We start from the raw sequence: 19,296 nt of genomic DNA on the forward strand, positions 1-19,296 counted from the left end.
TGTGGCCGGCATGAATAAATGCCAAAGGCGCACGGAACACTGTTACCTTCCCACCAAAGGTGGTCCCTATTTTTCTACTTGCATTTTTTTACATGCTTTCAAACTGCTAGGTTGGCAGAAGCTGGGACAAGTAACAGGAGCTCACCCCGTTACGCGGCACTAGGGATTCGAACCGTTGAGCTGCCGACCTTTCGATTGACAAGCTCGGCGTCTTAGCCACTGAGCCACCGTGTCCCTTAAAAATAGGATAGATTCCCCAAAATGACCCAGATTCAAAGTTCCAATGTCCATCTCCCCCTGTGGTCACATGATCACATTCTGGGCACTCAGCAAGCAGCCCCTCATTTACAGCTGTTTGCACATCCCATGTGACTGCAATGTATTTCAAACCTGGCAACTATAGATATGTGGATTTCAACTCCTGTTGGCTGGGGAATTCTGGGAGTTGAAGTTCACACATCTTAAAGTTGACAAGTTTAAAAAACACTGCACTAAGGCATCATGAGATATAGGAAGTGCTGGTAATAGGGAATTGCCTGATTTGGCACAGATAACATTTTCTTTCTTGGATTCTTTGTTGTAGGAATATCGGGTTGAAGGTGTTAGAAAGTTCACATAACTTCACTGTATTTTATTATTGTAGTCTTTGCCAGAGAACTTTGGGCTTTGTTTAGTGGTGTGTGTGTTTGTGTGTGTGTGTTGAACCTGAATTTCCAGTACTTCACTACAGTAATTTAAAATAGATTCCAAAACAAGTCAACACAAGTGAACGGTGTTTAAGAAATGCTCTTTGGAACTTTCTTAACTAGTTTGATACTTTGCAACATACTTTTAAAAAAGTATTTTTAAAAATCTGTTAAACATACAATAGATTTAATAATTTGAAAAAAAATGTATTTGGTTCTGAGTTAGCAGCTTGCTGTGACCTTATGAGTGGGGTTATTATTTCCTCCGAGTGAGGAAAAGAAGTTTATTAATCTATGAGTATAGGGAGAAAGACTAACGTAGTAGCTGCAGTGAACGTTATTTAAGGTTCTAGTATTCATACTTTCAAAAAGGGGAAATGAATATTTCTACATTTTTGAAATCCATTTGAAAATTCTTGAAATCCCAACACTTTCATGTCACAAATCATTGAGCATAGAATGACAGAGAAACAGATAACACTTCTCTTCTATGTCCGATTACTTTAAGTTTTACTTTGCATTGTATCGTGTAGGAAGCTTATTTGAAGGCACAAAGTAAATTTCTAAAGTTGAACAAATACAGCACAATTGCCATACGTGACTTAGTTCTAATATTGAATTAGAATACAGAAATTTTGCCTAAGTAAAAGGAGCTTTTTAAACATATTTCATAAATATTTATTACTGTTTATCAACTATCAGCTAAATCACTGGGGATACAAGATTTGGTTAATGTAGAAATCCATTTGAAAATGTCTTGAAACTTTGCTATTTAGTATTTTATTTTATTGGTAGTTGCTCATTATATTAAAGCGTGTTGTATTTTATGTATTCCTTTTCTGGTTGTTGATATAGATTTATTCTTTTTTTTTTTCTTTCAGGAATTCTATGAACATACAAAAACACTTTGGCAAGATGAAGGTGTGAAAGCGTGCTATGAAAGATCTAATGAATATCAATTGATTGACTGTGCTCAGTAGTAAGTACAGCTTTTCTTACAATTAATTTTACTGATATATTAGAAAAAGAAACAGTGGAAAGATTCTGTGTTACTGGTGTTGATATAATGGCTCAGGAATACTGGGAGTTGAAGTCCTCAGGTCATAAAGGGGCCAGAGTTCCCCCATCCCTGATCTAAATAGTTAAACTTGAGCCACATACTCATAAAATAGTAAATTCAAATGATGTGTGCTAGTATTCCTACCTCTTTTCTTTTGTTTCTTCTTGAATTATCTTTGAGAATTAATCCACAATACCATATGATTTTCAAACAGAGACATCACAAGGCTTTGCTGTATGTAATGTGTAGCTTGATGTAAAACAATTCCCTGGGTAAGATAAGGCTGGAAAACTGCAGTTTTGAGGGATCAAGTAGCCTTTTTCTTCTATCCTGTCAGAAGATGAGATTCATTCCTGATCAGACCATTTTAAAAAGATAACTTTTTAAAAATTTACCTTTTTAAAATTTACCTTTTAAAACCTGATCAGGAACGAAGCTCACCTTCTGACAGGATAGAAGAAAAAGTCTACTTGGTCTCTCAAAACTAGTTTCCCAGCCATATCTGTGACATTGATACACAGGGAATTGTTTTACAGCTAATTAGGCTGTATTTATTTGGTAAGATACCTTTTTAAAAACATATCTCACCAAATAAAACTCTTGTAGGTTGGTCTACAAGATTAAAACCCTTAGAGCAGGGGTCAGCAACCCACGGCTCTGGAGCTGCATGTGGCTCTTTCATCCCTCTGCTGCGGCTCCCTGTCGCTCAAAATATGCGTCACAACTGCTAATGTGCAACACCGCCCAGCACACAATTTATTGAGCTTTTTGACCCCGGTAGGCCAACTATGGATAAATCCAAGAAAAGAAAAGTTTCAGAAGAAAACAGAACATTTAATTCGACTACATATGTTAGTTTTGTGGCTGCTCAGGAAATCGTCAGGCATGGGAAGGGTTTTGTGGCTCCCGGTGTTTTCTTTTCTGTGGGAAACGGGTCCAAATGGCTCTTTGGGTGTTTAAGATTGCCGACCCCTGCCTTAGAGGTTGGTAGAGATCAATTTTGATCTAGTGGTGAAGGCTAGAAACCAGGGAACTGTGAGTTACAGTCTGTGCACAAAAGCCAGCTGGATGACTTTGGTCCAGGCATTCTTTCTCAGCCCAACCCACCTCACAGGATTGTTGTGGAGAAAATAGGGAGAAGAAGAAGTTTTGGCATGTTCAGCGCCTTCAGTTATTTATAAAAAAATAATAAAGGCGAGATGTTAAAAAATATTTTAAAAAATACATTGGAAGGATACAGCAACTACACAGTTACTGTGTAGTTTGCTCTCAGTTGCCATCTTCTGGCCAGCCAAGAGGTCAGAATTGGGTTGTGCTGATTTGTCACTTTTGTTGTGGCAAAGGCTTTAGAAACAGTAAATTACTTTATAGCTTAGACCTCTTTATAAAATAAAAATAATAATAAAAGGGCAAGATCTCTCCACAATGTCTTAAAACATGTTGATGAGAATTACTATTTTACAGGGAGCATTATTTCATTGGTCATTATTTTAGAAATTTCTCACCCAAGCTCTGCTTCTCTTTACGTGTGTAACTTAAAATACTCTAATATTTTGTACCCATGATTGCAGTGTGGATGCATCCTTAGATGGCTTTTTGAAGAATGCATGACTAGCAAAAATCTATATTTGCTAGGTTAAAGTGTTTTTATCGCCTTGGACAGTTAAATGATATGCATTGATTACTAGTTAAACAGTCATGCTTCTCAGTTTTATGTTTCCGGGGTTTATTTTCATTGTTGCAGTACTGTATATTTGTTATTGCCTGGAGTCCCTTATGAATTAGCAGATTGTTTTAGAAACTTTAAAATAAGTAGATCAAGTTAAGAATGTGCTTGTGTAACCTTTGTACACTCCCATGGTATAATAATGTTGGGTTAAAATTGCTGAGAGCATCCTCTGCTGGCTCCATCTTCTTTGACGCCTACAGATGACTTTTCTACGGGGTTGATGGGATGACTAACTCAAGAATTCCAGGAAAGGATCTCAGAATACATACTTAATAGTAGGATCCATGGTGTGACTTCCATCTTTATTCCAAAGTTCTTTGTTGGAATTCCTGATTGAAGTCAATTTTGTCGATGTTGATCTCACAGCAGAACAAAGATATGGTGATTAAGAGCCGTGGTGGCACAGTGATTAGAATGCAGTATTGCAGGCTAATTCTCCTGATGCCAGCAGTTTGATCCTGACCGGCTCAATGTTGACTGAGCCTTCCATCCTTCTGAGGTCAGTAAAATGGGAACCAAGATTGTTGGGGGCAATATGCTGATGCTTTAAACGGCTTAAAGAGGGATGTAAAGCACTATGAAGCAGTATATAAGTCTTATTGTTATTGCTATGCAGTTTCCTTAGTGTATGAACATAGCGTATGATACAGTACCTACTTACCAAACCTGTTAAAGAACGAAATAAGAATTTCATTAGCAAGAAATCGTTACTTCTTGCAGAGATGTTGGGCATAACTCTGCTACTTTAATATCCCTCCTATCTTCTTTTAGCTCTTTTTATGAATTCTCCATTCGTAATATTGGACTTTTTAAGGCAAAGACTGCAATCTTCCATCTTACCTTTATACTTGTCTTCATTAGATTTTTTTTTTCTCAATCTGTCTAGTCTGTTAGAATAGGAAACCTGTCACTTTTCAAGTACTGCTGAATTTTTCTGCTTCTGGGAAATTTAGTTCATCACCACCCCCTTTTTAGAAGAACGATTGCTTGATCCTGTACTTCCTGCTTACTTATGCAGAAGTGAACAGCTTGAGGGGAGGGGAAAAAAGCAATTTCCCTTCCCTTAACTAAGGTTACCAAACTGGTTACTTTCACTGGAGCTGGAGGGAAAAAAATAATACCTGTGATCCTGAGCCAGAGATGTCCCAGTGCATTTTACTTTGCAAGATTAATGAAAGCTAGGAGGGAAGTGTCAGTGCATTTTGTCTCTCAACAGATTTTCAGGTGATTCTATAAAAAGAAAAGGGGAAAAAGTAAATGCGTGGGAAATGTGGCCTCACTATTATCATCTAGAATCAGAATAATTGACTTTTCGTTTTATACCAAGTAATTTCTCCATATTTGGTATTAAATAGGAAATGATTTTATTGCAATGGGAATACTTGGGAAGTGAGATTCCTATCAATGTGAATGAGATTCTGGAAGGGGCATAATGTAAAAAGAAAGTTAAAGGGAAAGAAACACCTCTTGTAATAGCATATTACTGTAAAATATTTGCTTGAAATGTATATAAAGGGAAAGGTTCCCCTCGCACATATGTGCTAGTCATTCTCGACTCTAGGGGGCGGTGCTCATCTCCGTTTCAAAGCCGAAGAGCCAACGCTGTCCAAAGACGTCTCCGTGGTCATGTGGCCGGCATGACTAAACACCAAAGGCGCATGGAACGCTGTTAACTTCCCACCAAAGGTGGTCCCTATTTTTCTACTTGCATTTTTTACGTGCTTCCGAACTGCTAGGTTGGCAGAAGCTGGGACAAGTAACGGGAGCTCACCCCGTTACACGGCACTAAGGATTTGAACCGCTGAATTGTCAACCTTTCGATTGACAAGCTCAGTGTCTTAGCCACTGAGCCACTGCATCCCTTTTATACCATCTGGTAAATGTTTCCTTGATGTATTGAAAGTCAGTTGGAAGAAGTAAGGTGGCTTCATCATGCTATTATAGGTAGTTGATTTTCAAATATCCAAATCTCTGCTAAAAGGATACAGGGTAAACCTATTCGGTGATTTTGATTTAGAACTTGTTTTACTTTGTATTATCCTTTGCTTTACTTTTGTGTTATCATTATATCTTTTATTTTGGTCTAATTACAATAGTTGGGTCATATATTTTGTACCACTCTAATATCCATAAGAAGGCAGAGTAATCTTAAATAAATAACCAGACATCCAGCATGACAATTTTATTACAGTAATACAAGCTCTTCCAACTTCCCCCACAAAATCAAGGTGGAAGGATTTGTGTGTGTCTGTGTGTGTGCACGCACGCACGCACACACACATACTCACTTGCTCATGCCCTCCTTCTGCTAAAGATTTGCTATATCTATCCTCCAGTTAGCATTTGCTGGACTTTTACCAGGGTGGAAAAGGAAATAGGGCAAGGGAAGCCTTTTGCAAGCTGTTTCACACCCCTTCGACTTCAGGAAGGGCTGGAAGTAGCGTGAGAGAGTTTCTGTTCATGGTGTTTCCTGCAAGAATGCCTCTACGTGTTTTCTTGCTGTCTGCCATTTCAAAGGAAGAGCTTAGGAGAAAAGCATAGTCAGGTTAGATTGCCCGCACTTCACAGTTACAAAAATCCTTGCTTAGCTTTAGAAGGGGCTGGGCAGCCATTGAGAGCTCTGGAAATCACATATTCGTAAAATAGTTGGTTGTGTGTGATCTTTAGAAGAGAGCTGAAGGCAACAAATAGTAGAGAATCATGGGAGGTGGCAGAGATACACCAACATGATTGTGTCCTTTGATTTGACTGTTCTTTGTATTATTTCTCTGCAGTCCATAAATGTTTGTACCCATTGACACCTAAGTGTCCCAAAACTGGTTCTTATGTAATTATCTCCTTTAAATGACCCTTGTAATAAATACATACACTGTTTTTTGTTTTTTTTTTAGCAAGTATTCAATCCTATTCCTTTCAACGGTTGGGGCATGTGCTTTCATAATAGATGTTCTGAATGTGTTTTTTTCCCCTGTAACTTTGCATTGATTTTTGTTGTTTGGTTGTTTCCTGCTATTAAGAGCCGAGGTGGCGCAGTGGTTAGAGTGCAGTACTGCAGCTACTGCAGCTGACTGCTAGTTCAGCAGATCAGCGGATCAAATCTCACCGGCTCAAGGTTGACTCAGCCTTCCATCCTTCTGAGGTGGGTAAAATGAGGACCCAGATTGTTGGGGGCAATATGCTATTTAGTATACTGTCGTTGGTGTAAGCCACCCAGAGTCCTCGGAGAGTGGGCGGCATAGAAATATGACTAATAAAATAAATAAAATAATAAAATATTACTTCTGCCCACAATGAAGACATATGGTGAGTTGCTACTTTCTGATATACCCAGAGATATTAACAACATACCTGTTCAATGAAAAAGTGGTCCTTTAGATCAGTGGTCCCCAACCCCCGGTCCGCGGACCGGTGCCAGGCCGTGGAGTACCTGGCACCGGGCCGCGCAGCGGCCGGGGGACATGAACGCTGCAGCGCAAAGGCTCCTGGGCCGTGCGCAAAAGCTCCTGGGCCGTGCGCAAAGGCTCCAGGGAAGAGAGCCCCGCGCAGGTACGCACGTGTGGCCCAAAGCCCCCACCCCTGCGCGCGCTCAGCGGGCCACGGTAAAATTATCAAAGGCTGATTGGTCCGCGGCGATAAAAAGGTTGGGGACCACTGCTTTAGATGGTTAGCAGTCTATAACCATTGAATCACAAGCCAACCTCAGCACTTAGCATTAGAATCTTATTGTGAACAGCAGAAATGGCAAGCAAAATTCCTTGAAAGACAATTTCCTTGCCACTTTAAATATTTTTTTTATAGAGCATACTTAAATTTCCAGAAGTATATTCATTTTACATGTGTCGCTGTTAGGCAAGAAATTGAATGCACTCTAAAAATTAAGAATCTTCCAAATCACACAGAGGTTTACTGATCATGCAGGGAAATTTAAAAGAAACTAGGATGCAAAAGTAAATTTATTTTTAAAGTAAAGCACAGAGATAGAGGACCAATATTTTTATAATATTGGAAGTCTGTGAAAACAGAGAAAGCCCTTAAACCTGATGAACTTTTGGTTGAACAGTACGGAATTTTCTTACACATATTGTTAGAGATCTATAATCAACCACTTAATCTCTGTATTTCCTTTGTAATTATTTCAGTACAATGATATCTCAGCAGAGAAAGATTCTATTAAAAGTGCAAGTTATAGACGAATGCTTTCACTGATGTGGACAGAAAAAAACCAACTGGAGTGCTAGCCAGGAAGTTACAAAAAGTAATATCATCTATAACAGTGGTCACCAACTGATGGTCCGCAAGAAAATTTCAGTGGTCTGCAGAAAAATTATTTGCATTTTTTATATTGCACTAAATCAGGGGTCCTCAAACTACAGCCCCTGGGACAGATGTGCAATGAATGTTTGTGTTGCTGCAGAGAGTCTCCCCCTTCGGGATCTTTTTGTGCAGGTCGGAGGGGGGGAGAAATTCTGATTTGGGGTCTGCTTCAGCCTCCTGGTGTGGGGCTTTGGCGAAGGCTGGAGGGAAGCGCCACTAGTGGCAAAGAGAAGAGGGCTTTATTCCAGTGGGACTGCATCATGGCCTGGAACTGACTGACCATCTCAGCCTGCTGAGCCTCCAGGCGCTGATACCTAGCCTTGCACTCCCGCAGGTCTTCCCTCTGCTTGGAAGGCCTGTGCTCGTAGTCCTCAGTGAGGTGCTTCTGCTGAGCCTCCTTCTCGATCAGATCCTATTTGAACTGAGCCAGCTGTTTTGCCAACTCTTTCTCATGGTGGCTGCTTAGCTCCAACAACTGCTTCCTAAGGAGCCCGGGTGGGCAGGCGAGGAGTGGCTGAAGGGGAGGGGCACATAGAGGCTGGTGAGGAGCCCCTTGACATGAGTGACATTGAGTTGACCATGCCCACCCAGCCGGTCATTAGGCAGATTATATTAGTGGTCTGTGGGATTTAAAATTATGAATTTAGTGGTCCCTGAGGTCCAAACAGTTGGTGACCCCTGATCTATAAACCACCCATCTCAGTATTTATTTATTAAAAAAAAGCAAGCTTTCTGCAATAATTGTCTTGATATTTTGGATGTGTCCACAGATAAATTGGAATTAACTGTTTTAATTTCATTGGACATTGAAAAGCTCTTCAAGTAGTTCAAATTGAAAGTGTATTCTAAGAAAAAAGGCAATTTTTTTATTCACTTGATTTCAATTTGCTATTTTCACCCAAAGCTAGAACTATTATAGATGTATCTGTCTCAATCTATCAATTTATACCTTAATGTCCATCAAGGATGTTTCTTGTCCCTTTGGTTCGTGAAAATTTCAGTGGTTCTTTTAGGCAGTTTCATGATTCTCTTATGTACCAATCCCTGACCTAGTTGCTTCTGAATCATCTATAATGTTAGAATCCTTAATTGATACAGTGCTTGGAAAGAAGAATTCAGTTTTGTAAGGATTGGATCAAATTAAAGTTAGTATTCATTATATCCCTGAATGGAATTAAGAAATGAAACATCCAGTTTTGCAGAATCAGTGGATACATGTCTTAATGAACTGTTAAGCATATTTCTCATGATTTAAGAATGAAATTAATCGGAAAATATTATTCATGTTTCTTGGGCCCCTCAAAATGTTTGGACGTTAGATTTTTTTTCATGCGGTATTTTAAAAACTGTGAAGGCTCAAACTCAGATGGCTTCAAGTCATTATCTGTATCACAATTTTGGAAGAAAATATTATAGTTACAGATCCTAATGTCTTCCTAAAACAGTGGTTCACAACCTGTGGTCCGCGGACCTTGGAGGACTGTGATCTCACAGGTGGGCCATGAAGGCTTGGAGAAATGTTATTTATTTATTTATTTATTTATTTATTTATTTATTTATTTATTTTATATCAAATTTATATACCGCCCTTCTCCCTGAGGAATCAGGGCAGTGTACAGCCAAATAAAAACATAGACTACAAACATTAAAATATTATTAAAAAGATATATATCAATTTGGCCCCGTAATTAAAAAAACAATGACAAACCAATTAAAAACATTTAAAAGTGTTAAGCCAGCCCGTCATGCTGAAAAAAGAAAGTTTTAAGGGCACGGCGGAAGGCACCGAGGTCTTGGATTCTCCTTATCTCTGGGGGAGTTGGTTCCAGACGGTAGGTGCCCCCACAGAGCAGGCCCTCCCCCTGGGGGTCACCAGCCTACATTGTTTGGCTGATGGCACCCCGAGGAGGCCCTCTCTGTGGGAGCGCACAGGTCGATGGGAGGCCGTTGGTAGCAGCAGGCAGTCTCAAAGATATCTAGGTCCTATGCCATGGAGCGCTTTAAAGGTGATAACCAACACCTTGAAGCGCACCCGGAAGACCACTGGGAGCCAGTGCAGATCACACACTGATTTATGATTTAAATCTTGAGTTAAGTCTTGGTGGTCCGTGGCCATGCTCCATGGCCACAAAAGATATTTAAAGGGGGGGTGTCCATGGTGAAGAATAGGTTGAAAACTACTGTCATGGGACAACTAAAACATGGGGCATGTCATCTCATAACCTTTGCCTGTAGCATGTCTGGACATGATAAGGAGGTTAATTTTACATAAATGGAAGGCAAGTTATCTTCCTGATATTGAGGAATGGATTCAAGAAATGAGTCAGTTTATCTGTTCCTGAAAAGTTATGTATTGTAAAAATGAGAATTGTGAAGCACTATGTTTCTTTATTGTCTCAATTTAATTAAGTTTAACCATTACCAATCACAGGATATTATATGAATCCTCTCCCACTTTTTGTGTTGCTGGTTTACTTTTTTCTTCTTTTTGTTGTTTGGTTTGATCATAATCTGAAAAATATTTAACCAGGTGATTTGAAAAATACAAATTGTATAATCAGGATCAATTGCCATTTCTGCTTCCTCTTTTGGGCCAGTGAAAAAGATGCAGGCTTACTGTAATGGGATACAGACACTCTTATACTTTATTGGCTTCCTATTATAGATGGATGGCCTTATAAAATAATATAGAATATCATGTTTGTATGTCCAGAGTTTGTCCAGAGTTCTAAGATTTTTGGAATCAAAGTTAATGCTAGGAAAGATGAAAAACCTATAGAAAAAATAAGATGGATTTAATGAAATAATTAGATCCATTTTAATTGAGCTATAATTTATTGCAATTCAGTATAAAACTTGACAGTTTAATCTGAATTAATATAATAATGATTGTCCTCATTTAGTGACTGCCTCATTTAGCATTTGTTCACAGTTACATCAGTGATGAAAAAGTAACTTTTTACAACCAACCCTCATATTTTCGATCTTCGCAAGTTGTAAAGCAAAGAACAGCTGGGATAAGACCAAAAGCACAGTCATGGTTTCATTCAAAAACAGTTTTGCTCAACAACTGAATTGTTGGTCCCAGTTGTGATTATTAAATGAAGATTGTCTGTATGCATTTGTTACCTATTACTTTTGAATAATTTACATTTACATTTAGAAGTGTACATATATTATTTCCTTTTAAGTAGAGTTACATAGTGGAAATTGATATACCACTCCCTATCATAATATAATGGATAAAATGTATTATGGAGTTTCAATGTATTTTTCTGCTTTCGTTAGTAGAAATTCTCATAGTACAAGTATTCCTCAACCACAATTGAGCCCAAAAAGTGAGACATTTGTTAAGGGGGTTTTGACCCATGTTATGGCTTTTCTTCCCATAGTTGTTAAGTGAATCAGTACAGTTCTTAAGTTAGTAACCTGGTTGTTAAGTGAATCTAGCTTCCCATTGACTTTGCTTGTCAGAAAGTCACAAAAGGTAATCACATGACACTGCAACTGTCACAAATACATGCCAGTTGCCAAGGGTCTGAATTTTGATCATGTGATCATGCTGCAATGGTCATGAAAACTGGTCCTAAATCACTTTTTTCATGCTGTTGTAACTTTGAACAGTTACTAAATGAACTGTTGTAAGTCGAGGATTACCTGTACTGAAGAATTCAATTAACGCATTGACTGGCAATATCAAGGTCATGTTCTAACATTCTCTCTGCCAACTGCCAACACGATATTAAAATACGCTGAAATAAATAGTATTTTTTTAAAAACGTGGATTGTTTGAAGTTTGAAAATCCAAGTTTGTGTAAAACAGTTAAATTAATTTCAGATCTACATTGGCTTGCTCTTTTCATCTCTACCATGTTGTGCTGCTTCTTTTTCAGGTTTATGGGGGGGGAAACCTAGTTGAACAAATTTGACTCTCCTTTCAGCAAGTGTGGCTTCTTTGTTTTGTTTCCTATTCATGTTTTTATAGATTAAAATTAATGAGAGATGAAGTTAGTGTTGTTGATAGTTCCAAATAATCTCGACAAGTTAGATACTTGCGCTATTTTCTATTTACTGGAAGAATATTGAATGTTGTAATTATAAATAGTAAGTTAAGGGAGATTTTCAACATTCTTTGTTTTGACTAAATGAATGTGTGACATGTTCAGATAGTTGATTAGCTTGCCAAGATACCAGTACTGATTGAAAAAAGAATTAATAAAGTGGGGGAAATAACTTTACGTTATTAAGGTATTCATTTTGAATGGTCAGCTTCTACCTTTCTGGTGTGAAATTTAAGTGGCTACATCTTGATCTTTCAGATTTGCTCTTCAAATTATACCCCGTGTAATTCACTTGAAAGTCTGCCTTTTTTTTCCCCCTTGTGTGTCTAGTGACAACATTCAGTTTATACATCTGATAGGACTTATTATTGTATGATTAAGTCCTGTGGCTGAGCATTTGGCTGTTTGTAATTTTTTTCATTTCTCAGATATTAGTTTTCTTTTTAATAGGTACTCCAATGGTATAAGGTAGATTGCTAAAATTTTATGAATATAATTGCCATCACATAAACTCTTGGCCTGTAGACTAGACTGAGGAATTGTAAGATACAATACAATATTAGATATGATTGCAAAAAAAACCCTGCCCTTTTGTGTTCATGATATCATCTGCCTTGAGCCTCAACTTGAAGAGGAGATTTAACTTTACAATGATGGCACTTAAATTTAATCAAATGCTAATGGGTTTATTCAAGTAATGTTCTTCCTTTTTGAATTTCCTTATTCAAACCATCTTAAACCTGAGGCTTACCCAAGTTGTTTATGCATTTTTGTTCCCACTTCTTCAGGACAATAGTATAAAAAAGTGATTCTGTATGCTCAAACTGATTTTAAAATCTGCAAAATTCCTATAACCTAAAGATTACAAAACTGAAAATTTATTAATTTCAAACTATAGTCCCTACCATTTTTGAGATATGCCATTTTGTGATAACAGTCCCCCAAAAAATTTTTTTTAGTTTACTTTATTGTCATTGCACTTCGTACAACGAAATTAAATGCCATCTTTGGTGTACATTATACATAAAAATATCACAAAACACACATCCTTCACATTCTATACAATTGAATTGAAAACTCCTGATATTGCATTAATATTGCACTATACAGTAGAATTCAATATAGTTACTGCTCTGGGATAGAAGCTGTTATTCAGCCTATTTGTCCTTGATTTTATTATCCTATATCATCTGTTAGATGGCAATAGTTCAAAAAAGGTGCCCAGGATGAGATGGATCTTTAAGAATGTTTTGAACTTTCTTAAGGCAGCGGGAGCTATAAAGCTCTTCTAAAGAGGGGAGAGGGTAACCAGTGATCCTCTAAGCCAGTGGGTCTCAACCTTCCTAATGCCGCGACTCTTTAATACAATTCCTCATGTTGTGGTGACCCCCAACCATAAAATTATTCCTAAAACCATTGAAAATATGTGTTTTTGGATGGTCTTAGGCGACCCCTGTGAAAGGGTCGTTCGACCCCCAAATGGGTCCCGACCCACAGGTTGAGAACCACTGCTCTAAGCAATGATGTTAACCCTCTGGAGCGCTGTCCTATCTGCCACTGTGCAATTGGCAAACCATACACAGGTGCAGTAAGTTAAAAATGATATATAATTGAGGAATGCATGTTTGGCTAAAACAATTATAAATATAAAACTTTATCCACAGCTTTATTCTTTATCCTGTTGCTATGTAGCAGATCTGATTGGGTTGATCCTGATGGACATCATAATTAATATTAGGGTTAGCTAAAGCTCTATCAGTTTGGCATAGTGGCTTGAAACTTAGAGACTCTTGAATTACTGTCCCATCTAAGGCATGAAGGGATCTGGGTAACTTTAGGCCTGTCACTCAACACAGCCCTAGGAGAGAGACAATGGCCAACCACTTCCAAAACTTTGTCAAGAAAACTGCAAAGAATTGTCCGGGCAGAAGTCAACCCTGACTCCTGAAGACAAGCAGACAGACAAACACTATGTAAATGCCATGTTTCAATTACCAAGTCCTTATTAGTGGAAATGCTTACCTGCCTCATCCATTTTCCGTCCAGTTATTTGGCTTACAGTACATGATATGACATGAGTCATATGATTCAAAGCAGACATTATCCTTCAAAGTCTGAACCAGAATAACTGAAATAAAAATTTAATTGCGGTTTTTCATTCATCACTAAGAATGAGCAGTCTTCAACTCCAAAGCTGCCTGCAATGGGGATGGCAGATTTAGACCAGATTATATACAGTAAGTGGATAATACGTGGAATCCCTTCCCAAGCTGATAACCATGGGAAACAACTGAACAGTGAGAGAGTTTGCACAATATTTGGCTATTGTGGGTACAAAATGGGTTGGCCACATGACCTTCCAGGAAACTCATATAAAGGTGGCCCTCAATTTACAACCACAATTGGGACCAGAATTTCCATTGCTAAGCAAGGCTGTTGTTAAGTGAATCATACCCAATTTTACAAACCCTTTTGCTATAATTATTAAGCAAATCACTGTAGTTGGTAAGTGAATCTCACAGTTGTTAAATGAATTGTGGCTTCCTCAATTGACTTTACTTGTCAGAAACTAGTTGGGAAGGTTGCAAATGGCGATGACCCCTGAGACATTGCAACCATTGTAAATGCACGCTGGTTGCCAAGCGCCCAAATTTTGACCACATGACCATGGGGATGCAGCCACAATTGTAAGTACGAGGACTGGTCATAAGTAACTTATTCAGTGCCATTATAACTTTGAATGGTCAATAAATGAATAGCTATAAATATCTGTATACGAGAAATCAATATTTAACTAGGATATGGGGGAAGGAATTTACATGGCTTTACATTTTGCAAAGGATGAAGCTTGCATTGTGATATTGCAATGCATATTTTGCCACTTGTTGTCTTGTCCACCATTCCCCCCTGTGAATGACCGTGGTATCATAGTCCAAATTAAAATGAGGGTGGAGGTTTGTTCTCTGAGCTTCTGGGTTGGTTTCCAAAAGTTTCGTTACCAGGCTAGATAACATCTTCAGAAGAGTTTAGGAGATGTCCGTGTCGGTGTTCTCCTTATCAGGGCTTCGTGCAGTTGTGAAATCCCCATTTTTTCACTACCGGTTCTGTGGGCGTGGCTTGGTGGGCGTGGCTTGGTTTGGTGGGCGTGGCAGGGGAAGGATACTTCAAAATCCCCATTCCCTCCCTATCCTGGGGGAAGGATATTGCAAAATCTCCATTCCCATCCCACTCTGGGAACAGCCAGAGGATTTATTTGCCGGTTCTCCAAACTACTCAAAATTTCTGCTACCGGTTCTCCGAACTGCTCAAAATCTCCACTACCGGTTCTCCAGAACCTGTCAGAATCTGCTGGATTTCACCCCTGGTTTTGTGTGGTCAGTAAGTCTTGTGATGGGAGGTCACGTCAGGTGAGGGTCTAACTCTAAACTCTATTGAAGATGTTACCTAGTCTGGTAACGAAATGTTTGCAGAACAACCCACGCCCACAGAACCGGTAGTGAAAAAATGTGGATTTCACCACTGCGCGAAGCCCTTATAAGCAGAACCTCCACCCTCATCCTTTTACCCGAGCTACAGATATTCGCCACTATCCCAAATTAAAATACCTATTCAGCCATTACCTTTGTAAAAGAAAGTCTGTTTTCTCTCTGGCGTATTAGCCCACTACTGAAATTTCAGTAACAGTAAAATCTACTATTCTGTACCTCATGATTGTTGTTCTGTGTTCTACATTTTGAGATGAAAGAGAACAAGTCTCAACTGCTTCAGGCCTTGTGTAACACTCCTTCGGGTTCTTGAAAAGTCCTGTCATATCCTCAGTCAGTCATCTGTTCTCAGGCTCCCCATCAGGTCTCAGTTTACAGTTCCTTCTCCATCATTGCCCTGCACCCATCCCAATCCTTCTGAACCATTCTTGAGTTATACAACAGGCGTGGAATGCGTTTTATCAAAGTCCATTGCCCTGCAGTCTTTCTGTACAGGTAGTCCCCGACTTACGACCACAACTGAGCCCAAAATTTTTGTTGCTAAGTGAGACATTTGTTAAGTGAATTTTGTCCCATGTTACGACCTTTCTTGCCACAGTTGTTAAGTGAATCATTGCAGTCATTGAGTTAGTAACACGGTTGTTAAGTAAATCTGACTTTCCCATTGATTTTGCTTGTCAGAAGGTCGCAAAAGGTGATCACATAAATCCAGGAGACTGCAACCTTCATAAATATGAGTCAGTTGCCAAGCATCTGAATTTTGATCCCACATCCATGGGGATGCTGCAATGGCCGTAAGTGTGAAAAACGGTCATAATTTACTTTTTTCAGTCCCGTTGTAACTTCAAATAGTCACTAATGAACTTTTATAAGTCAAGGACCACCTGTATTTATATAGAGTAATATGCCACCTTACAAGAAGTCTAAAGTTGCGTAATTTCTACTAACAGTATATTGCTATGATGAGGGTTGGGTTGTAAGCGAATGACTGACCTCAAGTCACCCCGTGAACTCCATGGCCAAGAGAGACCTTGGAACTGGACTTCTCTGATCCAAGCTAACACTTTTTTCACAAAAGAATTTTAAACCTACCCTGTTTTCCCCAAAATAAGACATCCCCTGATAATAAACCCAATCGGGCTTTTGAGTGCATGGCAATAAGGCCAAGCACTTATTTCAGGGTTCAAAAAAATATAAGACAGGGTCTTATTTTCAGGGAAACACGGTACTCTGTGCATAAAGTATAACATTTAAAACAATTGTGTAATATGTTTGACTAAAGTTTCAAGACAGCATGTCATGTGACGACCTATATGGGAGCAAAGTGAGTCCTTCCCACCTAGGATTATAAAAATGTACCATGTTGTCTAACTTAAACTGTATCATATCGTATTTAATATAGGTAGTCCTCAGGTTACCACCACAATTGAAGCCAAAACTTCTGTGCTAACCAAGGAGTTGTTAAGTACGTTTTGCCACATTTTACATTTTTTTTGACACAGTTGTTAAGCAAATCATTGCACTTGCTAAGTGACTCATGCGGTTATTCGGCAAATATGGCTTCTCCCATGGACTTTGCTTGTTGGAAGCCAGCTGGGACAGTGCAACTGTCATAAATGCATGTCAATTGCCAAGTGCCAGAATTTTGATCACGTAACCTTGGCAATGCTGCCAAGTATGAAAAGTGGTTATAAATCACTTTTTTCCATTGCTGTTGTGACTTCGGAGAATCACTAAACGAACGGATGTAAGTCGAGCACTACCTGTAAAATGTCACCATTAATTCCAGAAGGCATTTTGAGGAATTTCAGTTCTCATGAGACTTCCGTGTGAGTTCCCGGCGTTTGTATTGAGTTGCTGTAGAGACTGAGGCAGAAAAGGGCACACGCCATAATTCTCAGTTAACCTCAGATCCCTGGAAAAAGGCACAACAATCTACTGTGAGGTCTGAATGACTGAGGCCTTTTTTTTTGGCATGTGGATCTGGAAGGTGCTTGTCAATGAATGCATTTTGTTTCTCTTGGCCTCTGAGGGCCTGGTATCCATTGCAAAAGGCCCCCTGCCCTGAAACTACTTATGTAAACGAGCAGCAAGCCAACCAAGGACTATTTTTAGTAAGGCGGCAATAGTTGTGTGGGGAAAAAGTAAAAAGAGGCACCATTTCTGGGTCATGTAGAGGACTGTTTTAAAGGAACAAAGGGGATGGGAAGACTTAGGGAGTGTAACTCCTGTACCCCATAATTTTGAATGTAATTCCAAAGCTAGGGTTTTTTTGGACCCGCATTAAAATATCTGCTTAAAACAGGTTGTTTGTTTTCTGAAATGAAAATAAAATCCCTACATAAGAACTGAGTTGATTGACCATGATTAAAGATTAAAAACAGTACTGTTAAAGTGATTGTTCAGTGCTAATGAAGCACTACTAAATTCCATGAACTGTGATGGAACAACCAAAGTCAAAAAGGCTGTACAGCAGTGGTGAAATCTAAAATTTGTTACTACCAGTTCGATGGGGGTGGCTTGGTGTATGTGGGGGGGTAATGTGACTGGGTGGGCGTGGCCAATTTTTTTTTTAACTTTTAAAACCATTTTTTCTACAACCTCTTCGGCAAAGAGGTTGTAAAAAAATGCTTTCAAAAGATTCTGACGATCCCAGCTGAGTTGCCTGATTGGCAGAGGCTTTTTTAAAAAGCCTCTGCTGAACAGGCAACTCAGCTGGGATCGTCAGAGGCATTTAAAAGAAAAAAAGGGTTTTTTTCTTTTAAAAGCTTCTGACGATCCCAGCTGAGCCGCATGATCATCAGAGGCTTTTTTTTACTTTTACTTTTACTTTTAAAAGCATTTTTTCGGCCAAAGAGGTTGTAGAAAAAAATGCTTTTAAAAGTAAAAAAAAAAAAAAAGCCTCTGATGATTGTGCAGCTCAGCTGGGCATGGGGGGGCAGGGATTTTTACTACCGGTTCTCCGAACCACCTGCCTCCATCGCTACCGGATCGGGCGATCCAGTCCGAACCAGGAGCATTTCACCCCTGCTGTACAGGAAGTTCTCGATTTACAACAGTTCGTTTAGTGACCGCTTGAAGTTACAATGGCACTGAACAAAGTGACTTATGATCGTTTTTCACACTTGTGACCATTGCAGGATCCCCGTGGTCACGTGATCAAATTTTGCCAATAAAGGAGAATATATGTAGCTCAGGGTTGAAATGAGGAATCCTCAGAGAGGATCAAAATTGGGATGCTTGGCAAACAACTCATATTTATGACCATTGTAGTGTTCTGGAGTCATGTGATCACCTTTTGTGACTTTCTGACAAGCAAAGTCAATGGCAAAGCCAGATTCACGTACTATTATTTATTTATTCATTCATTCATTCATTCATTCATTCATTCATTCATTCATTCATTCAATTTATATGCCGCCTTTCTCCGGAGACTCAGGGCAGCTTACAATGCATTTTTTTTAAAAAAACTATTATAAAAACATTTAAAAATTAAAACATTAAAACCCATTCACACCATTCATGGTCGGATCTCACAAGATCGCAACAGCGAGATCAACGGCCCCAGGCCTGCCGGAAAAGCCAGGTCTTCACCGCTTTTCGGAAGGCCAATAGGGTGGAGGTGGTCCGGACCTCAGGAGGTAACTGGTTCCAGAGAGCTGGGGCAGCCACAGAGAAGGCCTTCCCCCGCAGGCCCGGCAACCGGCATTGTTTAGTTGACGGGACCCGGAGGAGACCAACTCTGTGGGATCTTACCGGTCGCTGGGAGCTATGTGGTAGAAGGCAGTCTCGAAGATAACGTGGCCCTGAGCCATGTTACTAACTTAACAACTGCAGTTATTCACTTAACAACTGTGCCAAGAAAGATCATAAAATGGGGCAAAACTCACTTTAAAAAAATGACTTTGGCAACAGAAACGTTGGGCTTAATTGTGATCGTAAGTCGACCACGTGTATAGTA

The 19,296-nt window shown here is 39.2% G+C and overlaps 1 protein-coding gene across 2 annotated transcripts in view; it reads left to right on the forward strand.

Annotated features, from left to right (window-relative positions):
- GNAS (GNAS complex locus) overlaps positions 1-19,296 on the forward strand; it is a 147,298-nt gene that overhangs the window by 78,099 nt on the left and 49,903 nt on the right. For both annotated transcript variants that reach the window (XM_070941770.1, XM_070941771.1), the window contains one exon: positions 1,568-1,665. In XM_070941770.1, coding sequence (XP_070797871.1) covers positions 1,568-1,665 — 98 coding nt within the window. The remainder of the gene's footprint in view (positions 1-1,567; positions 1,666-19,296) is intronic.

The sequence above is a fragment of the Pituophis catenifer genome, unplaced genomic scaffold, assembly GCF_029215685.1.
Source record: "Pituophis catenifer annectens isolate HBS135680 unplaced genomic scaffold, rPitCat1.0.hap2 SCAF_3, whole genome shotgun sequence".
Lineage (NCBI taxonomy): Eukaryota > Metazoa > Chordata > Lepidosauria > Squamata > Colubridae > Pituophis > Pituophis catenifer.